This window comes from Athene noctua, chromosome 23 (assembly GCF_965140245.1).
Source record: "Athene noctua chromosome 23, bAthNoc1.hap1.1, whole genome shotgun sequence".
NCBI lineage: Eukaryota > Metazoa > Chordata > Aves > Strigiformes > Strigidae > Athene > Athene noctua.
In genome coordinates, this window is record NC_134059.1 from 8,838,204 (window position 1) to 8,861,112 (window position 22,909).

The 22,909-nt window shown below is 48.9% G+C and overlaps 1 protein-coding gene across 5 annotated transcripts in view; it reads right to left on the reverse strand.

Moving 5' to 3' along the window:
• Positions 1 to 1,060: 1,060 nt before the first annotated feature.
• Positions 1,061 to 22,909, reverse strand: part of SYT6 (synaptotagmin 6) — a 36,334-nt gene continuing 14,485 nt past the window's right edge. For 2 of the 5 annotated variants that reach the window (XM_074925331.1, XM_074925333.1), the window contains exons 2-7: positions 18,162 to 18,498; positions 15,770 to 16,328; positions 10,117 to 10,237; positions 8,467 to 8,638; positions 7,702 to 7,852; positions 1,061 to 2,583 (exon numbers count right to left, since the gene is read on the reverse strand). In XM_074925331.1, coding sequence (XP_074781432.1) covers positions 2,512 to 2,583; positions 7,702 to 7,852; positions 8,467 to 8,638; positions 10,117 to 10,237; positions 15,770 to 16,328; positions 18,162 to 18,498 — 1,412 coding nt within the window. In that variant the 3' untranslated portion in view covers positions 1,061 to 2,511. The remainder of the gene's footprint in view (positions 2,584 to 7,701; positions 7,853 to 8,466; positions 8,639 to 10,116; positions 10,238 to 15,769; positions 16,329 to 18,161; positions 18,499 to 22,909) is intronic. The other 3 variants (XM_074925334.1, XM_074925335.1, XM_074925332.1) reach the window with 2 other exon arrangements.

A 22,909-nucleotide genomic window follows, 5' to 3' on the forward strand; every position in this document is an offset into this window, starting at 1 on the left:
AACATTTCCCCCCGTGCGGTACATCTTGTTTCCATTAGTGTGACCAATTCTCGAGCGGATGCACTGAGGCGCTGACACACACACAAGGGTTTGATTATCCCCTCGCTGGGGGACATGGCAAAATCTCAGCATTTAAAATACAAGTGTAGGGGGTTTGAGACATCTAGGCGTGGGTGCTATTCACTGGCGTGAGAGCCAGATTTCTAGTAATGCAAGTGACAGTCAGTATTGAGTGGCAATTGATTATCTGTGTGAAGAAAGGATTAAAAATAGAAGCTTTGTGTCAAACCCCACGTATGTTTTGACTAAATCCTAGATAACAAGAAGAATGCATAAAAGACAGAGATTATACAGAGAACACCAAAACCCAAGAAGCCAGGATTAAGGAATAAAAAGATTTGAGTGGGTTAGTGCAATTAATGATTGTCAAGTGCCAGCCCTGCATGAGCCGGGACTGCTGCGGCTTCTTCTGGGTGCGTCCTGTGCTCCAGGTGCTTTGGTCTGCAAACCTGCCAGAGGCACTTCCCGTGCACGGCCTTAAACACCTGAGGCTCAGCTCAGCTCAGGAAAAGGTTCAGGGGGCTTGTGGTCATTTTTTGAGCCGTCCACCGCTATCAGTCAGTTACTTCAAATTATTAGAAACTCCCTCCAATAACAGACCTGGAATATTCCCAGAAAGGGTGGGTCGTCTTGAAAAGGGGTGTCCTTGGTGGTGTCCCTTGGTAGAAGTTACAGCACTCCTTACGCTGGAAAGCTAATGCGGTTTTACCACCTTTTTGTTTCAATGAACAGTAAGCGCTTGAAAGATTTTATTTTTTGTCTGTGACTGGTGTTCAGCAGTTCCCCAGGGGATGTGTATTGACTGTCCCGGGACAACCAAGAACTGCAGAGTTTATGGCCTAAGAAGTGTCCGCCCCACATCACGCAGTCTGCCCCTGCAGAGCTCACACCACGCCAGGACCTGTTTTATCCCATTTTACAGCATCCGCTGTGATCACTGTAACCGTCTAACACACCATTACTGCTTTCAGAGGAAGTATTTCACCAGACAAGGCAAGACTTACAAATAAAATAATTTTATTGAGTTTCTGCTTCTACAGCATGTGGCACATAAGGAGAATTAAGACACAAGGTGTGATGAGAAATTATGTATTTGTCCTTCACTGGCCAAAGGATTCATCTTACCCAGGAAAACAATGCAAACACCATTCCCATGATGTCCAGTGAAGGCTGATGCTGTGACATTTAGGAAAATGGAAACTGAAGTTGACCTGAAGATCGTGGTCAGTGTACGCAGTTCTGCTAACCTCATGTGAGGAGAAACGGCTGCCTTGCTAGCGAATTTTGGGTTAACTCCAAAGCAAAATATTTGCAGCTACTTAATTTAATTACAGTGGAACAAACAGCACTAATGTATTTATTAACTCAGAGATAAATCCACGATGAGAACGTGTCCAAAATCCTCAGCTGTCTGATAAAGATCGGCTGATTTAGCTGCATTTTCCAAGTTTGTTTGTGGGATGTCATAACTTCATTGGCCTCTGCAGCCAAGGAACCAGCAAAGTTTGATTTTTTCAAAACTTGATCTTCCTCCAGGGTTTGGGCCTTAGAAACTTTTTTCATTAAGGAAGTGCTGATACTTCAAGAAAAATGTTTGGAAGCTTTTCTCAGTATTGGTTTTGTTTCTGTATTCCCCTTTACCCTTTTGTTCACCCTTTGTTACTAGGATGATACAGGAAATAAAGATCTAGTGTTCATGCAAGGCCGTCACCTATTTCTGTAACATCTTTCCCCCTTTATGTCCGAACCCCACGTGTGGCAACACAGTTCTCTCCACTCCAGATAAGACAGTGATGTGCGGGGGGAACGAGCGGCAGGTACGAAGGGGTCTTAAGACACTGTTCATGCAAGTAGCTCTAGGGAGACTTCAAATAAGGGAAAAAAACAGGTTTCCCCCCCTGAGGAATCAATGGTGGGGTTTTATACATGACAAAAGGAACTTGGGATACGTACTACACAGACTTCTAACAGCTCATGAACACTCCACACGAGCAGGAGAGCCGTGACGGCGCTGCTGGCTCCAGGCTGGCCCGAGCCCGGAGCTGCTTGGGGCTCAGGCTCTCTCGGCGCGGCGCCGCCGTCCCGCTCCCGGCACCAGCGCTGCCCGCGGACTCCCAGAGCCCCTTCGCGCTTTTCCAGCCTTCGTACACACTAAAAACTATTTTACATGCTATTTTACAGACCAAACATCCAGCTCATGTCTCAGTCCACTTTCCTCCTCTGGAAACAGATCCGTACAGTAAAAGCCACAAGAAAAAACATCACCTTGGGAGACATATTAGACAAAGACATATTTGACCACAAAACGGGTTTCTGCCTTTACTTACGCAAGGAACAACTAGACTGGAAAGTCTCGCTGCTGCCACTGCCACTCAGCAACAAATTACTGAGACTGTAGGCCAAGTGCAAAAGTAACTTGGTTTAGTCCCGTTTTACTCGCCGCGCTCTGCATCACGGTGTGGGTGGTGGTTTAGGCGAGGGACAGGAACCCTGGCTGTCAAAGCTCGCTGCCCGGCCTTGCCACTGGTGGGAGAAAAAAGAAAGCAAGCCTAAGAAAACGAGAGAGATTATTGGAAATTCTTTGCGTCCCTTTACTGCGATGCCTGTCAGCAGCGTTCTCATCTGCTCTACAGCATGTTTCAGCTTATTGAATGCCTGTGTTTAACCACTCAGGAAGAATTACTGAACAATTGACTTTATTGCTTTGTAAATCAATTCACAATTGTGAGGACTGCTCACAAAAAAGGAAAAACAAACAGTATCTGTGTGTGCTGTGAAGACAAAGTTTTCTCTCAGTTTAGCTTTCTGTTGTTTCCTGTGCCGTTGCCTTTTTGTTTTAGAAATACTGCTTAATTGCAGAACTACTTGAGTCTTTCCAGTCTGGCAATTTGACCGCACAGAAGCCCCGTCCACAGTGCCAGAGACATTTCTCAAAGTGAAAATCAGATCAGAGAGTCTGTGGATGGAGCAAACACTTTTTTGCCATACTTACAGGATCATAAATTATTAGTCATCTATCTGCCTTGGGGGCTATTATTATAATTCAAACCCATTACTCCTCATTTTGAGTACTTGCCCATCTCACCATCTTGTTTTATTAAATTCAAATGACAAATGATCCACATCTCCCAGAGACAACAGGAGGCAGAGCACTTCCACTGCTTCGCTCCCCCCTGCCCGGATCGACTCCCTCCTCTCCTACATGAGCAGAAACTCTTTGCTGGCCAACAGCAACGCTCTAGCATGCGTGGACTTCACTTCTGTGGGTGAAATCTCAAGGAGGGGCAGAGACAGGGTCAGGAGCTCAGCCAGTCCCTTCCCCAGAGAGACCCGTCAGCACAAAGCAGCTCACCGCAGAGGTTTGCGCTGTACAGGCTGCGTTCATCTGGGCTGAGCAGAAGTTAGTGAAAGAAGGCGGCTGTCCTGCCAAAGAGGCTGCCTTAAGGTAAGAAAACTCTTTCTTCTGTGCTTCTGATGTCAAATGTATTTGTTAAAATCCCAGAGGAACTGATAATATGGATACACCCTCCCCATGAAAATTACCAATAAAACAGCAGATAAGCAGAAATTACAATAGAAGTGGGGCTTTGGGCAGAGTCCTCTGCAATTTCCTTGCACTGTCCTGCCTGCAGTTACAGTGACAATATTTGTTACTCCGAAAGTTTGATGAAAACTCTTCCAAGAGTAGGTTCAAGTGACCAGCGTGCCGTGAGGAACCTGAAGATACTTTTTCTTCATTTAATTAGAAAAGGTGAACCACCCATTGCGTAATTAACAGCCAGAAACCAGGCACAGTTCAGTGAAAGTCAAACATGCCCAAAAGTCTGGAAGAGGCTGGTTTTGCATATCTTTAAAGATAAATGGCTGTTCTTCATTATGGGCATGACTTATCTCTCAGCAAAGTTATTGGGTTTTATCTGGAGAAATAGTTTAAACAAATAAATGCTCCCATGCTGAATGTCAGAGGGACTTGGCAACATCAAAGACCCATTTTGCATTGCACTGATGATGCTGCTCCACAATATCAGACAGAGTTTGTCTTTCAAAGATAACAGAGAAATTTCCAGTTTTCAGAAGTCCCTTTCAAAGTCTGGAAAGACATGCTGTAATTTTCTATTTCTTTTTATAGACACATCACTTAACCTGGCTAAGGGATGGATGAGGAAATGCAGATGAAGCAGCTGTGGGTGGGATGGCTGAAGCACACTGGGGAGGCTGAGGCCACAGCAGCAGGTGCCGGCAGGACCTTGGGGCTGAAAAATGGGAATGGGTTTGTGCCGAGGGCAAGTTGGCTGCCGGAATAACTTCTAAATGCAACAGCAAGTGGGATTCTCGTCTTCGGCTCTCCAACTCTCCCTCTGAATGGCTGTGTGAGGAGGATAGGACCGAGAAGCCTGTAATTAATGATTCATTTGCACATGTTCTCTTTTTAATGATGATGGTCATTAAAGAAGTGCAGTCATTACAGTTTGTTACTCACTGTTGATAAATATGGAGCAGCCAAAGACACGAAATGTAACAGACGCGAGTTTCCCTACAGGCTGCAGCAATGAAAGAGAAGAAGGAGCGAGTGTGGCTCATGGAGGATGGGCCCGAGCCGCGCTGCGGCCCAGCCTGGGGCTCCGGGCGGCGTCAGCCCCGTGCTGCGGCCGGCGGAGCGCCGATGCTGCCTGGGGTGCCGGGGTTGGACGGGCAAGGAACCAAGCCCGCGTGGCCAGTGGCCTGGCCAGGGAGCGCAGCCCCGGGGCACCGGCGTCCGTCCGTCCGTGCATCCGTCCCACACTGCCGTGGCAGACAGCAGGGGCCAGGGCCGGTCCATCCTCGTGGTGTAAAACACCCTGGTGACAGTTTTCCTGGTCACTTCACCAGAACCTGTGACTCTGGGCTGCAGTCAAAACATGGCATAAGCCCCTTTTTTTGGCCAGCGTTTCCCCGAGGCAGGGCAGGGCAGTATGGACGCAGGGAAAGAAGTTCCCGATTCCCCACCCTTCTCTTCACCCAGTGCGGCACCGAGCTGTGTGGGGAGGGAGCCAGGACATGAGCGGCGGGCTCGGAGCAGCTCCGTGCTCCTGCTTTAGAACGCCCGTCATCCACTGCTCAATTACTCAATCCTTTCTTGCTGTTGGTTTAAGATCAAGCCCTCAATCAGGAAAGACGCGGCTGTAGAGCAGAGGCTGTTACTAATCGCTGGAGCAAACAGAGAAGAGCACAAGGATCAACTAGAAAGCAAATGCTCCATTTGCTGGTGTCCAGCTGCCAGCACTCTCTAAGATGAAGATGAAGATGATGATGACGACTTGGGATGTCGGCACAGACTGAGCTCACCCCCACGGTGAAAAAGGGATGAAGGCTCAGCAGCTTCTCCCCCAGCATCTGTGTTCAAGGGCAGCGGGATGGGGCTGCCCTCGGCCCCCGTCGCCAGCACCCCCGGGCTGGCGCCCTCCCAGTGCCTGGGGCCCAGAGCTGATGCACAGGACACAAAGCCCACACAGCTTTAAAAAATACACAAACACATATGGAAAAGATGATGCGATTATCGCATCAAACCAGCAAATACCGTTTCCCATTAATTTCTCTCCAGCAGCCTGTGCCTTTTCTGTTTGGTTTTTCTTTTTTTTTTTTTTTTTTAAGCTGCACTAGGGATTTGCAGACAGCAGTGCTAAAACTTAAGAGGGCAAATAAACACAGGGACCACTTGCTGGGTCTGTGCACCAGCTTGTGGCAGAAATACCAGAACAGATGATCAGAGGCTTTTTTTATTTTTTTCTTTTAAGCAGAGCTCCTGACCTGAGCACTGGAGGATGAAATGATTCACTTGGGGTTTTTTTTCCAAAGTCTTGGGGGCTCAGCAGTGGTTTTCAAAGTATATTTCAGAAGGTGAGTCATCTTACATGCCTTCCTTTGTTTCTCTGAGTTTTGTCACCATAATTATGTCTTTTTTCTATATTGATTATCAAAAACTTTACAGGAGTCTTTCTTTCAAACTCCCACCTGCATCTGAAAATTACTGTGTTAAGGTCACACAAATTACAAGCTGGAGAAGGAACTGCTGGCCCTGGGTCGGCCATGGCAGCTGGTGCCATGCTGTGAGGTGCTGGGGACGATCCAGACACTGAGCTGGCCGATGAAGACCACCAAGCATTTACCCAAACTCGGCGGCGCCCGGCTCCCCGCGGCAGCGTGGGGTGGCGTGTGCTGCTGCCCAAGGAGCTCCTGTGTGCACCGCCAGCACGTTGGCACGGCACGGCGAATACGGCCTGGTCCTGCTCACCACCCAGAGGCAGCAGCACCGGTACACACACTGCACATGGGTTGAACCCTGCTTTGATGTACACCAGTTCTGCACAGCTGACCTGGGTGCTTACTCCCAACCCACAGTGGTGCGATACGAGATCGCGGAACACCTCACACAAGTGAGCATGAAGTCTCAGATTTCCACTGCCTGACAGATGTATCTCCACCATGTCTGAGACTAAGATATTAATTGCCAGGTTTTCCCACTGGGTGTAATCGACCTGCTCCTCTGATAGACCCCGGCTCTGGAAGGTCCCACGGCCCCAAGAGAGAAAAGCCCACCAAGGGACGCAGCAGTAACGAGACCCTCTGCAGAGCTCCAGCCTCAGCTCCCACGGCTGCTGCTTACCAATGCTCGGCAAAAGAAAGAAAGAAACCTGCAGAAGCAGCAGAGCTGCCTCTGGGATGGGCATGGCTGGATTTCAGAGCCAACCTGGTGAATATGAGCTGGGATGGAGAGCACTGAGCACAGACTGCATGCTAACTCACACTATGTGGAGGATCACCACGCCTAGTATCTGCCTTCCAGCAGAGCTCAGTATCTTAACTTCAAGGGGAAAATGCGCCTTTTGTTAGTCTGTGGCTCTGAGGGAAAACGCCTCCTTAGCCCCAGACACAGTGGGAGGTTTTACTGCCTTTATTGTACTTTATTATGCTATCACTGGCCGCAAATGTTGGCTTTCTTTTCATACCCGAAGTGTCAATGGCACGTGTGCCATTTTCCACATCTCTCTTCTCCAGAATTTACAACCTAAAGCAGGCAAAACCCAAAGAGCTCTATAGGAGCATGAGAAAAGGGAGTGCAAAGAGGAAGAAAATGCTAGGGATGGTCAAAATGGTACCCAGGCATTTCAGCCCTATTTCATCATCTGGGGCTGCATCAAGTGAGTCTCTTTCTCTGGAGATGCTTAGAGCAATTACATTTGTTCTATTTATTCTCCCTCAAAGGCTTGGAGATGAGTCAACAGAAAAATCTTTTAGGATGAAAAAACTGAAACTTGAAATAGGCGATATCCCTAGACAATTTGTTCTGCAATCAGAACAGCATTCTCTTTCCTTACTGCTCTCAATCTCTAATTTGAAAAAAAAAAAAAAAAAAAAAGAAAAAAACCCAATATGGTAACAGTCACATCTGTAAACACAGTCCCTTTCATTCTTGCTTGCAAGCTCAAGAAGCTATTTCGAGCCCATACAGAGATACTTGCTTTCTAGAGTTCACTTCTGGTGAGAAAATTCCCTCAGTTCTTGTCAGAAAATCCCAAGTGAGAGAAGAAGCTCTCTGAAAGCCTTGAACCAGCTCACTCATGCACAGCACATGCATTAAAAGGAAAGAATAACTCCACACACCTCTTTGAAAGACTTCTTTACCTCCACTAATGGATGCCAGTGCGCGATGGGCTTGCGTGGGTACGCCAGCATCTCGTTCCAGTGGTCTCTGCCCAGTCCTTCAGCACTGACCCCCACACGGCACACCCCAATAATCTCGTTGTGACCCACTCTGAAAACAACAGAAAACAAGGTGGTTACCTGTCACTCAGACTGTCCAACAGAGACTCCTGACCCCCTGTTACCGGAGTGCCACGGTAGCGGACACGGGCTGTTGTACCCGCACGACGACAGCCAGACCTCGTCTGCTCCTGTCAGCACATGGAGGCACTGCCTCTGCCAGAAATAAGGACTTTAAAAGTGTCTGAACTGTAGGTTGGCAAGACAGAGATCTGGAAGGATGCGTGATGTAGTGGCGTACAGCAAGAGTAAGTGCAAGTTCAGTAACGGATAATTCCTACACCAATTGCTATTCGGAGTGAGACCATTCACCTCTAAACCAGGATGAAGGTTTGCAGGAGAAGCAAATGGCAAAGGGGAACACAGCACTCACTCACGAAAATGCCATAAAGCAAAGGACCAGCTTTATCATATTTACTGTTCTAGCAGGTAATTTTCCATAACCATAAATATCAATGACACTTTAACAATAAATCACTAGAGACAGATTGATGCCACAGAGCTGTGCAGTCAAGTCCCTGATACTAAGGAAAATGGCTGTTGAGCAGGAAAACCTGCACCCAACGGGGTGTTGCCCCCCCCAGGTCTCCAGAGCCTTCCACCTACCGATCATAATCCATGACAGAGATAAGCAGACTGACTTGATCCATGTTCTCTGGGGGAATGTCAAAGATTATTGCTTCATTGTACGTGGGATTAAGTGTGTTTTTCTTTATGGTGGTTTTCTTCTTTTTCAGTCTTCGCCCATCACAGAGCAAAGACACTTTGACATATGGATCTGAGGAGGAAGGAAGAGGGAAAGGCCTTCTGTTTATGGAGGTTTGTTCTGTTACCATCACAATACAGAAAAAGCATTATCAAAGGGCGGACTGTAAGTTACCACGAGTCAGAGGCACTCCTCCTCCTCAAATGTGTCTTTAGTAAAAGGGATGTCTGTGTACAGGTTAAATCCACCATTTCTTGTACTGGTGTGAGTGCTGACACGAGGTTCAGGCACTGAGGAATCCGCACTGCAGATCAGTTCTTCTGTGATGAGGGTTTGCAAGTGTGAGAAGGCCCCATCTCAAACCAGGAGATGGTGACGGGCATTCAGACACGCTAGCTCGTGGTAACTGCATGGCCACAGACAGCAAACCCAGCGCTTTCTCCGAAAAACCATCCCTTTCCAAAACTTGACCAAGAGCAAAATGTAACGCAGCATTTTGGCAATCCAAACAGGCCGGGGGGGGTATTTTACAGGGATCCTTTCCTGCACCACTACCAAAACTAGCCAAGTGCTGGCGTTATGTGGCAGAGTTCGAGTAGGGGAATTTTAAAACCTGTTTTCCCAATGTCAGAGAGCAGCAGAAAGAAAAGGCATTAGGGCAGCTCTGCCTCCCCTGCTTCCCACGGGCGGGTCGTGGCAGAACGCCCTCAAGTTACGAACAGCTCCTGCTCGCTCTGACGGCTGCCCAGGCAGTCCCAGTGCATTTTCAAGTAACAGTAAATGTGCAACGTTATTACAGAAACGCTGAGCTGGCTCCATCTGAAGTCTCAGTTCTCAAACATTTCATATGGCATCAAGCTCCAACTGAGTAGAGATGTTTTCTGCAAAGATCTTTTACTGTATTGTTACTGCCTTTTATGCAAGCTGTCAATGAAATTCAAATACTTTGATGCTGATCTCTGGAAAAGAAACTGCTTTTAATGTTGAAATCCAGAATCCATGCACGCTGAGTTTGTAAGCCAACTCTCTGGAGCTGTGAACGCGCACAGGGACTGTGACCCGAACGTTCCAGTGCTGGCCACCGTACAGAGGAGTGCACACTCACCTGGGATTCACCAGGCGGCCCGTGACCCTTTCCTAATTGTGGGGTGAAATGCCTGATTCTGGCTGCAGCAGGTTATCCCATGGAAAACTCCTGACTCACATAAAACTGCCAGGGTCAGTGTCTGCAGCAGATCTGGGGTGTCCAACCCAAGAGACAGGTCAGAGCTCTGACCCTGCAAACCCTCGCTGGGGAAGGGAAACCCCTGGCAGCCTCCTTGAACCGTTCATTCGCCCACGTAACCACCTTCCCTGGATTCATGCCCTTGGGGGTGGGTTCAAAGGAAAACTCTACTTTCAAAATTTTGTTCATACCTAAAACATGGACAAGGCTTTGTCAGGTGTCCCCGTGATGACACACGAGATGTATGCCCGTATCACCCGGGGCTACCTGAGGAGGAGGAGGAGGTGTGGCTGCAATGGGCCCTTCTCAACCGTCCAGCACCTACCTGAGTAACCAGTGATATCCATAGCTTTGAGATTCCTGCATTTAATGACTGTTAAGGTGAGGCGACCTGCAGTTGGCAAATAACAAAGGGAAAACATGATCTCGCCCAGGTCCACGCTTTCCTGTAACAGAACAGAGAACACATTCTATTGGGACCGTGCAGGAACCAGCTGGGCTGCCTCCAGCCTCACCACACAAGGCTTCATGCAGGATTCATGTGGCACTCACACCGATACAGGTTTTTCTCTATTTTCAAGTGAATTTTTCTCTATTTTCTCACATTTTCAAGTGAATGACACTTCACTATATGGCACTGTTTCCAGTGTATCCCAACATTACTTGGCTAAAAATGAATACAGGGAACGGGAAAAAAATGTGTGTCCAAATGTTATAGCTTGAAATCATAGTTAGGGATAACCTTCCACTGCAGAGTACGTGCGTCCCATCAGAGCGGGACAGCTAATGCACTCCTCTTTCTGCTCCATTGCTTACACACAAGTGGTATCCAACACCAAATGAAGGCCATTACGGAAATTGTGTTAGTATCAAGTTTTGCTCGAATGCACAGTACAGATCCTCAAGTGCCGAGCGTGTGGCACTAACATCTATTTCCTCAGCTGAGCGATGTAAGACCAAGGCGACCGAGGTCAGAGACAGGCGCCAGCTGAGCACGCAGCGGGGCCCCTCTCTGGCTGTGCCCTGCCGCAAGCGACCCGCCAGCACGGCCGGTGCCGCCGGCTCCGTGACGGACTTTACAGACTTTGCTGGGGCCTGACATCGGGCCGAGAGCGCAGCTGCCTCTGCGTAACACGGAGACTTTCTCTGAAGTTGAGCATGAATGGCTGGGTAGTTACAGACCAGGGGGTCACAGCTTTAAAACAGGAGAGAACCGTGAGGGGCTCCATTTCAGAACAACTGAGCCTTTAGGTCGTGACATGCTTACTATCATTTGGGCCACCAACCCCTGGGAGATGCCTTCAAGAGCTAAAACACAGTATGAAGCATGTATATGTACGTATACAAACAGTGAATTAACCAGCAGATGGCACTCAGACAGGTTTAGCAGCTTCTGGATTACACAGAGGCCAATACAATTTATTCTTTTAGTGCCCCATAAAACAACTTCTACACACTGCTCTTAGCATCTCTTGTACACACAGCCTTATCTACTACACTTCCTAAAGGCCCATTCCATCATTGCTCATGGGAATTCAGGAAAAAAGATAAACAAACCAAAAGTATTATTTAAACTAGAAAGCATTATCATCTGAAGTCAGCTAAAAGATTTCCAAACACCTTCCAAAAATGGATTTAAAAAAAAAAAATCTTATTTGGTACATACAGATCCCACATCTGTAGAGCAAACAACCCGTTTATTTTTGGAAACAGAGTGTTTGATTCATTTCAATGCGATATAATGATCTGCTGAAAAGAAATTTTAGCTGTTAGTAGTAGAGTGATAGAACCAGAAAGACAAGTAAATGCATTAGGCACTTAAAGCTCTGCTAAGTGTTAGGAGAATAGATCTTGTCGATGGATGAGATTTTTGCCAAATTATTTCCTTCTCGTTCTCTGGTAAGGCAAAGATTAGATATTTATTCCACTTAGATGTGCAGAATACTAATGAACATTATATAAAAGTCTTGATTCTTGAGAAGACTTCATTTGACTAGCAAATACATTTAAAATCTTCTCAAGCATAGAGTGTACAAAAGACACAGTGGCAGCCAAATGTTTTCTGGACAGAACAATGTATGACTAGACTTGTAAGTATCTAAACAAACGTTGTCTCAGAAGGTGCTGTTTGCTGGTAACTAAGAGTTTAATGCTGGTAGATAAGAGTTCAGTGCTCTCCCGCACGCAGAGCTCCCACTCGGATCTCTCTCCTCGCTGACCCAGCGCATCCTGCCGTTTCCCCCCGGGCGACACTGCGATCTCGAGCCGCCGCCTCGTTGCCAGGGGCCGGCAGTGAAACGTGTGGAAACATTTACTGAGGAGCTATTCCTCCCCCTCTTGATGTGTCTCCTGGGAGCTAAATTTCTTGCCTCACAAAATATTACTAAAGGCACTTTATAAGGTACCGGGATCATCTTCACCACACACAAAAGAGCTTTTAGAGCCCCTGCAGCTTCCAACTCCTGACGCATTTCAGCTGCAACGGTGCCCCCGCGCCGGGACGCTTCTTGGAGGTCAAGCAGCAGGGAACGGCACCACTGAGCCTGCCAGAACATTCTACCCCGTGTCACCCGCACCCCGAGCTGAGCCTGGTTTGTGCTGCCTGGCTCCAGTGTGGCCAACTGGCAGAGGACGGGGAGCTCAGTATTTTACAGAGCCTCATTCATTTACAGCGTCTTCAAATCACCACGCAAAACCGTGTGCCCAAAATTACAATTTGTTTTTCAAAACATGGCACTTCTTGTTACCCTTAGAGGTATTTTTCCTCTTTTCAGATGAATTGCTTTACATAAGAAAGAGCCTGAATAAATAACTCTGCACGAGGAGGCACTTCATGACAAGTGTCTGGAACCTGCTGCCAACGCTGACACTGCATCCTGACCGCGCTTGAGGACCGGGGTTGGACCTTCACACTGAAGCGCTTCCAGCTCCAGTCAGACACCGCATCTACCAGTCTTAGCTACAGACTTTACTGACAACAGAATTTAAAATAAATACTGTGAAATTATGATCAGAAATGGTTGTTCTGTTCCCGAAGAAATGAGCACCTGACCCTCACTGTGCCGCCTGCGCTGGACACCACGTCCGCGGCAGCACCCAGGTGACACCCTGGGCTGGGTCTGTCCCTCGGTCTGTTTGGTTTGGGAGATCTTGGACACAGGTGTCAGAAGAGAGCTGCCCTATATGAGACCGTAAGAGCACCCTGTGGGTGTCATCTCACCTCCTATTCCTCTCCTCACACTGAGAGGACCGGTTCAGGGTATAAAACCAACATAAGTTGTTCTTTGACCTCACTGTATTAGGTCAAGGGGTTTTTCTTTGCAACCATAAATCCAGGGGAGTAAAGCATGTCCTGTGGGTACATTATTTTCTTGCAGCTTATAGACATTGGGACATTTCCAAAATTCATATCAGTGCCTCTCAGGAAATAATGGAAGCTCTGAATCAATAACCTCTGCAGACTTGAAACCAGAAATGTTTCACCGATTCACAAGCTGTACAATCATTAATTAGTTGAGTGCTAGCTATGTGAATAGCTTATATCATTGCTTAAGTGTGTTCCTATCTTCTTACCCACACGATCAATCTAATGTATTATTAGTCACCCAGAGCTTTCCTTGGGTATTATGAAAACTGTATTTACCCTTCTCATATTTGATTAAACAGAAATGTCCTTGGGTGTGTTACAATTGGCTGAGATGGACCAATATTGGCCCATTCCCAAAGAATGGCACAGGGACAAGGAGGGGACGGAGCCAAACGTGGCACTTGGCACTTCTGTGGGAGCTCTTCAAGGCTGCTGCACAGAGCGTCTTGGGCACGATGTTGACTCTGCTCCTCTCACACCTTCTTTGGAGGTTTTTCCCTCAACAATCCTTCTGTTGGCGTCTCTCCACCTGGTTTTGTGGGGGGTTTTTTCCCCATTAAATTAGATTAGTTAGTCAGCTAGGAAAACATCCACTATTTCTTGCAGACCCATCCCAGCAAAACACAGAACCTACACAGGTTACGAACTCCATAACCTTCTCCTGCAGCTTCACCTTTACTGTACTTTTCTTCTGGTGATACCAAGTGTTGCCCCTTCCCAGTTTCACTCCTGCCCGCGGTTATTTTCCCTCCGAACTCTTCAGGCTTACCACACCCTTTGTACTGATCTTACAGCAAGGCGAGGGGACGTCCCTGCTGCCACGGAGGTGAACTCACCCCAGGACCCAGCACCACGCGCACCACCGCCAGCCGGGCAGCGCTGGCAGTGAGCTGAGGCCCGGGGGCAGAGCAGATGCAGAGGGGTAGATGCCTCCAAGAGGCACCCGCACCTGTGATGCACCTTGTTCCTCTCCCAGCAAACCTTTGCCAGGCGAACGACTGTGCCTGAAGCCTGCTGGCCTCTTTGCCAGCGTTTTTCCTTTTACTACCACCCATTAATCATGACAGACACGGCTATTTATGGATTGAAAGCCAGGAGCTGTGAACACCCTGCTAATTAATACCGTTGACTTTCCCCATGGTTGGTGCTGTGCCTCCCCCCCACCTCGCTTGCAGGCAAGATGCTGGAAAGGCCGCGGAGCTGCAGCCCGCAGCACGCTCCCAGCAATGCCCCGGGGTACCTGGCAGGCGCCGTGTGTGTCTCAGCACCCTCAGACAGACACGACAAAGGCCCCGCCAGGGCTGCTGCCAGACCGAGAGCGGCCGCCGGGGCCAGCAGGCTGCCAGCACACCCCGTTCCCCGCGGTGGCGGGCCCTGCGCTCCCGCGGCGGCACACGGCACAGGACGCGGTGCTGCACACCCGTGTCACCCCTCACAGCTCTCTTAGAAAGTTCCGAACATGCTGCAGTGAAGGAACCAGGGCTAATAGCAGTGACCAAGGGGTACAACTGGTGAGGAAAAAGCTGCAGAGAGCTACAGAGCAAATGTCTTTGAATACCGGTGACCAGAGCACAACAAGTCTTTGTATTTGACAGCTCATTCCACAGTACAGAAAGTGGGAGAGCCAAGGTATGAGATGAGCCACGAAGAAAGTTGCTGGAGAGATTTTTGCAAGTCGTGGGATTATGTCAGTCACTAGGGACGATTCGACAGGGCCCATGCTTTCAGCCACGGGGGGAGGACACCTCGTGTTCCAGGTCCAGAAATAACAACATGAAATGACAAAGACAGCGACTGACTTGGTGTCCAACTGCAAAGCAGTTCAATCATTTGTTTGCCCTCAGAACCAGCCAGCTCCTCCTGGGAGAACAGTGGAGGAGCTGCCAGTACCGTGTAGAGGTTAATGTCACTGCTCTGCACTCAGTGATCAGTGGGAGGGGGTGGCCTCTCCTGCCACTCCCCGAAACCCTGACAGTGGCTGCGACATTTCCTTCTTTGATGCTTGGTTTCACTTTCAGAGGGAATTCAACAGAACTACTAAAAAACCCACATCAAGCTCTGGAAGAGCTGCCAGCAACGCATCAGACAATGCTCAGTACAGAAAAGCCCAGCACCTCCGAAGGTTGGTAGTGGCCCTCCAGAGCTAATTCTGACTTTATCGTGTGTACATGGCAGACAGCCAGGACCTGAGACCCTCCGCATGTCACAGGGGTGCCAGACAGGGACATAACGAACCCCTCAGTTGTTTTTTAGCAAACCTGGTGTCAGTGAGACTCGCTGTGGGTGAGATAACAACAAGAGGATGAAATTCCAGGCAAAAAAAAAACAGGCAAAGCTGACAGGCGTCTGAGTACAACAGCCTTTGCCACCCCTGCGTGCGGTGGCTGTAGGTCCCCAGGGCTGACAGCACCTTCTGCAGGGAGCCCATAAACCCACCAGCTGGCGGTTGTGCAGGATTCCCCCTTCAGGCAAAGCAGCCAAAAAGAGAAGCTGGAGCCGTCCTGCCTGGGAGCCGCTCACCACACTCTGTCCCCGTCCCCCCGCGCAGGGGCACCCGAGCCGGGTCGCAGCACGCGCCGCCAGGGAGGACAAACCTCACAGCAACACTCACCGTCGTCGCGTACTGAATGTCCTTCCAGACAGAAGTCTCCCGGGAAAGGTCTGAAGCCTCAAACAGGTTCTCCAGGATAACTTCTCCTATCATGTCGTGTCTGGAGAATCTGTCAAAGTCAAAGACGCTCAGGTGGAGCTTCCTGCTCGCCAGCTCCTCATGGGGCACAGGGAAGTGGAAGGACTCATCAAAGGTGGGATTCAGAGTCTTCCTGTGGACTCGTGTCTGGAACTTGCGCTTTCTGTCGGGCAGGAGGTAGATCTTCACGTAGGGATCTGAGCTGCCGCAGAAGTCTTTGGCTGGCAAGTCAAAAGCCCTGAGAATTCGGACAGTCAGTGTTTCATTCTCATAGTCGTACTTCAGAGTGAAGTTAATTTTCCCACAGGTTTTTGCTGCCTCTTTTTTGGGATCCTCAGAGTCAACAGATTTTTGCTTATAGAGTTCGGGCTTAATGCGACCGATGCTGGTCGGCTGCTCAGCCACAGCCGGCGGATCCAGGCCGTAGTCCATGCTGGAGACGTGCATTTGCCGAGGAAGGTGCCTTTTGAAGGAGATGTGCCTGCAGGAGAAAATGCCGACAGCTGTATGGTTTTCCAGGGACATTTCTCTCCTCTTTCTCCCCTGGGCTACTAATGCTAGGAGAGCAGGGAGAGCACGAGAACAAGTGCAGTAGGTGCTCCTGAGCTCTGTGAGAAACCACGTACGCTATGGAAAAGGACACTGAAGGGAACAGCTCCAGTGGTCAAAGGAACCAACCCAGCACTTTTCCTCACTTTCAGAGTATTTGCAGTGAGCTGCGTCGTTTCACCTGTTACACAAGTAACAGCCCGCAGCCGAACATGGGAGACCAAGAACTCCTTAACGAAGCCAGGGACAACCCAGTGTGGAGACTCTTTCCCACCCTCAGTCCTTACGCTTCCAAGATACTGGCACTAAGATTCCCTCAGGCAAAAAAAAATTTTAAAGTGAGAGAACCATGACCAGCTCAGACAGTTAAGTTTTATTCTCGGTATTGCTGCTTCCAGACTTCCCCAACAGACTCTCATCAGAAACCGACAGATAACTCTTGACAGGGAGGAATGCACAGCCTCATCTGGAAGCTGTCTCTTGCCTTGAGCCCCCCCTCAGCACAAGGGAAACTGTAAGCAAAGCTTCATCTAAGCAAAGCACAAAAGCTTTCTGTGGACTCAGGGCATTATTTCAGATTATCTGGTGTTTACAAGAGCAGTACATGGAGTTATTTAACCATACTAAGAACTTCTACAGCCGGAGCATTAGCTCTCGGTGATACTCGGTGCTCAAGACCTCACTTCTCCTTGGCAGGTTCCTCAAAGGCATTTTGGCCTGGGCTAGGCTGGGCTCTGAGTCAGAGATCCCAGACTGCTGAGGTTGCTCCCCAGCGTCCCCGGGTCTGGCTGCCTGCCTGCGGTTCATGCTGGGCTCTTTTGCTTGAGAAAGTGTCTTTGAAACCCTCCCACATACAACCAAGTCCCACTTTGTTTGTCCTAATGCAGACAGGCTGAGCTTTTGTATTCTCCTCCACTGGGAAGGTGCAATAAGAGCAGAACGAGCGTGTGCACGACGGAGAGGCAATCAGCTGTCCAAAAAGCGGCGTAGTTAAATAAAAGAGTGTGTGGCACAATTGCAGGTGGCACCACGCTGATTTTAACTCCAGCTTCCTCCAACAGAAGGCTGTGATCGGTGCCCTATTAATCCTGCAACACGGCAGCCAATTTTCTGGGCAATGTCTGTTTCCACGGTCGCGCTCTCGTACACGTCGTGGGCACAGAGCGAGCAGAAGTGCTGGGGCACAGCCAGGACCCCGCCATCACCCTTTCCTGTCCCAGTTTCACAGCCTTCTGTGTCAAGGAAGAGGAACCGTATTTCTCAGTATTCTTGCCAAGAAGGTGTCCCCAGGTCGGTGCAGCCTTACCCTGATGCACCGAGCACGGCGCCGACAGCTCTGTCCCTGGCTGAGACAGAGACACGCGCCGAGCGCAGCTGGTCCTGAGCGTGTGCAGCGAACGATACGTCAATTCTGCTTATCTAATTGTTTCTGCTAGGAGCCACAACAGCAAGAGAGAGCAGAAAGGTCTAATTCTGTCTGACAGCACACCATCATTGATACTTCAGCCTGCCTCTCATGCTGGAACAAAATTAAAGTGGCCAAAGCACGCTGACGGCTTGACACAATGAGGTCGAGTCACAGTAATAGGGATTGAATCCTGGATTTTTTCAGAAGGGCCCATGGTAACCAGTCTTAACACATCAACTGGTTAACGGCCAGTCCTCGGGAAGTGACCCAGCATGCAGGCGGGAGTGCTCTCTCTACCCCCCGAGGCATCCCAGGCTGCGGCACCGTCAGAGTGGCTCCGCGCGTGGCTCCGCTCACCTGGAGGAAGACGCGGGCTCCGTCGTCTGCCTCTGGATCCGCGTGCGCCGCATGATGTGGTCCCTCATGGACATCTGGACCTCTGCCGGGATGTCTGGCGAAGTGTGGCTGATCTTCACCGCCGCCTCCAGGAAACTTATGGCACCCGTGTCCTTGAGCTTGTCGGCCATGTTCTCCTTATTGCAGCCTGCCTCGCTCTGCAAGACGGCCAGGTTGGAACAAATGGCCTTGTTCCTCCGGGGAACCCAGCACAGCTTCCAAAAGAGAAACAGAAAAACTGCCACCAGGGCCAGGCCACACACAATAACTATCACTGCAAGGAGGCTGACGGAGAGCTCTACACGGGGAGAGAAGGCAAAAGCAACAGGGAGAGGGAAGGAGGAGGAAAGGAGAAAAGAAAAGAAAGAAAAGAAAGATGGTGAGCAAGCCATATGTAAAGGGAAAAAATGGTCCAAACTGACTTATATCAAGACTGCTGGAGAGCTTTTAGCAGGTTCTACAACCAAGAGTCAAACCCAAGCTTCCCCTGACAGATTCAGGACCGTTTCCTGCCCCAGCACATCTGGGGAGAAATGGGCGTCTCCAGATGGCCAGAGCTATGAAGTTTATACCATGATGCTCAGACTGGCTATAAAACATCATCCTTGCTTTGTTTTGTGGCATTGGCAAACTGCTGAGTTTGAAATCGAGCAGAATTGCAGAACTGCATGACAGAAACAAGCTCCAGTGTTCTCCTGGCAGAAACAGCCTTTTTGCTTCATACCACAGGTGTTCAGACACTGTATTTAAAAATTCTCTCTACCATGATCCTCGAAGCAGATTGTTGTTGTACTGCCAGTGCTCACATCTGGACAAGATGTGCCCATAGGGAATAAAAAGTAAATACCAATACAAAAAAAAAAAAAAAAAAAAAAAAATCACAAGCTGCTGATGCAGTGAAACCAAACATAGAAGGAGGCTGTATGGAAAGTACTACATATTCTTCCTTATTCTGAACAGCACAGAAGCTGTGTATGTTCTCTGACTCTCTGAGCCACCTTTACCTCATACACTAAGTATTTCAGCATTTCAATCTTTTTCTGGAGAGGAAAGAGCTTCCATACCTATGGCTGAAGAATCAGGAAAAAAAGAGATATATTTATATATATGATCCGGGCTGTGAAATGACTCACAACACTTCAAAAAGTGGTTATTTTTAGTTCCTTTCTTACAGTGTATTAATTCCCAGATTCTTACCCAAACCAAAATTCCAAGAGTTCAGAATCACAAAGAATACAAGTCCCTGAAGCTGAAGACAGGTTTTGCTCTGGAGTTGAGTCTGCCCTGCCAGGACTACGGGCAGCTCAGTCGCAGGCTGCTGTGAGTTCAGACAATTCCTTGATCGCCCGCTGTGTTATCTGCGGTGACCAGTAAAGCCATACTCCTTACCTTGTCTAAGGGCAAGTCAGGACAGAAAGACAGGCAAAAAAACATCAAAAAAAAAAACCACCCCAGAAGCTTACACAGAATAACCGTCACCTCTGACTCACCTCTGTTTATGTGTATGCTTGGACCATAAACGATTGGTCCTGCCACGTGAAGGCAGCAGCTACTCAATCCGCGGCCCGAGAGCTGCAGAGCGGGGCTGGTGCTGAGCATCTCTGCGCCGTGTGAGCAGCCACAGCTGACGGGACTCTCGGGGAGCGTCACGAGTGTAATGAGCCTCTTGCAGAGATAACGGGGGGAGGCAGGACCAGCTGCCGGTGCCAGTGAGCGAGCGGGAAGGGCTCAGCGGGACACGGCCGCTGCTCCCCTGCGGCACGGGGCTGGTTCCAAGCCGGGCTCAGCCCCTGCTCCCCCGGAGCGGGGCCCTCGCCAGGATGGGGGTGTGGGACGGCGGCAGCTCCCACCCGCAGCGCGACACGGCCCTGGCAGCGCCCAGGAAGGGACCCGGGTCCGTTCGTCCCCCGCGGGCCAGCACAGCCTCCCACAGCAGAGCACGGGTTCGTGGCTGCAGACACGAGTATTTCAGCCTCGTCCGCCCGAGCTGGCAGCGCCTCTTCAGATCATGTCTCAGCGTACTAAAGGCAAACACCTTCTCGCCTCCAGGAGCTCTAAGAAATGCCAGACTCACTCAAAAACTGCATTTAAATCAATCTCCCACAAAACATATCCTTACCAGTTGGTTTATCTCCTAGAAGATAAACTGGGAAACTCACACCTGTGCTTCACCACAGCTACTAGGAATGTGGTCCCTGACACACGCTTTACCTTAGACAGGAGCCATAGGAAGACCTTCTGTTTCCTTTGGTCATATAATTTAGTTTTGTACAGCTGTAATAAGACTTCTAATGTTTAAGGCTAAGAGAATTTATGAAATATGAGGAAAGACTGAATTTTTACCTTAACAAAATAGCTGAATTTAAAAATTGGTAAAAAAACCCAAAAACAACCCACAAGAAAAAAACACCCCTACCACCACTGACGAACTGTAACAGCAAAGTATTCAGGAACACATTTATATCATCAAACTTTGCTAACATGCTATCTGGGAACACAACACCTACTAAACATGTAGGATTTTCGCATCAGTTCTCACAAGTGAAATCTCAAGGAAGCATCAGACACAAGATGGAACAAGGCAGCTCTGCTGGGGAACCCGCTGTTGTTTCTGACATCCCAGAGGAAACGCACTGTTCTTCCACAAAATTACCTCGCTTAACAAATTCACCAAGAGCTTGAGGCAAAGCTTCCTGACTGCCCACAGGTTCTTTGACTTGAAAGGAAGGGCTGGAAGCTGCCAGCAGGACCAGAGGGACACAACAAACACTGTCCACAAGTTTTTGCAACTTTTCCTCTCCCTCGCCAAGCTTCTGTACAGGTCAAACCACACTATTTATTTCCTGCTGTAGCTCCAAGGTGGAAGTAGAGGTCATTACTCCTGTCTTACTCAATGATAACTAGGACTGAACAAATCAGTAGTGGAGCTTCCTGAGAGGTTTAGCTAAACGTGTTCTCACCACAGCAGAGAGCACAGAGGTACCACCTTCTCCTACTTTGAGCTGAACCTTGGGATTGTGCCCAGGAAACTCAGCGTCAAACAGTTCCATGAGAAAACTGAGGAACCTGGACTTTGTTGTTACAAAGGAAATAGTGTCAATGCAGAATCCATCCCTGCTGGGAGTTGTTACGTGACAGAAAAGTTTCTGATGTTTCTGTTAAGATGCTTCTGCCCATTCCAAGAGGTTCTATGGCATGAATAACTCCACTAGCACACCAGGCTCCTTAACAGAAACATCAGAAATAACCAGTTACCCCTTCTGAAAACCTGTTGCCAGCTTGAGAAAGATCGTAGTTCGTGTCACTTCTTGCTGAGCTGGCATTCATAATGTATTTGACAGGATTCACAGATACTTTTATGCATGACCTCCTACTCTTTCCTCTGACAGCTCACATAAAACACAAGTAGAAGGGATCAGGATTTTACTGACATTTTTTAAGCATCTGCCTGAGAAGAATATTGGTTTGTCTGAAGATGACATTGAATTCCCCAAGACTTTTTGGTGACTTATTAAACTTAAGTATCAGCTGGATAGAGTTGACCTTAATTGATTTAATGAGCTTTCTCTTATGAATTTGAAAATACCAGTTACTTTTAAAAAAACAGCTAGTATTCAAAATGTTATTCTTTAAATGTCATTTAACTTACAAGAAGCTGTAAAAGCAAGATAATTCCTCGTCTAACAGAAAATGCCCCAAGGCCAGAGGTTGCTTGGGCACTCCTGGCACGGATGGAGGTAAGACCTGTTCCCCCAAAGACAGAACAGCCCGGGAGGACACCTCAGCCCAGGGAAAGGTTAGCTCCTTTGTTTTCTCCCAACATTTGGAGCCGAGGCTTCCTGAGCGGGGGTAAGGAGGGATGTGTCGGTGTGCAGGGTAGGGCAGCGCTCCCTCGGACGCGGCGCGGGGTAGTTCAGCCCTGGGGTCCTCAAGCGTCCCCCACGCCGCAGCCGCTGGCCGGAGCTCCCCGAGGAGCTCGGCGAGGGACAGCAGCTTCTTACTGCGCTGAGAAATGTCCTGTATGAGGAAAAATACAAGAGGAACTATGGTTTTATTCTATTCTCCTCTAAAAACATAGCAGCAATCTATTTGTCTCTTTGTTACCAGGCAAGCAGGGCCTCGAGGAGCAAAGCGGCTTCAGCCATTCCCCACCCTGGTCTTGTCTCATCCTGGCCCGGCTCCCTTCAGAGACATGGGAGAAACTGCCGTGTTGGGAAATGGATTTTATTACAACTTGTAATTGAAAAGATAAAGCTTAAAAGGAGGAGGTGACAAACACAAACTAACATAGCTATGTTCCAGTCCACTCCCCCTGGGAGCAAGAGCTGCTTCCCAGAGGAACCCTCAGCTGGAAACCGCTTTTAGCTACAGAGCAGCAATGACAAAGCTCTCGCATGACTAACGAGGAGGGAGGGGGGAACAATCAGCAGGAGAGACACAGACATGGACACGAACATTTACCTGCATGAGCTGATATGCTTGGGCTAAGTCACCGAGCTGTTATTTACCTGGTGGAACAGAGACAGCCCCTTCGGGGATGACCTGCCTCACATACGAAGGTCTTTTTGAGGCAGAGATTTAACATGACAAGTAAAGCAAAAGAGAAATTGTGCATTTGTGACACACCCCCTCCTTCTGTGTGCACCCAAACTCCCCAGAGAACTGAGACTTTGTTCCAGACCCCACAGACACGGGGCACTATCACATCC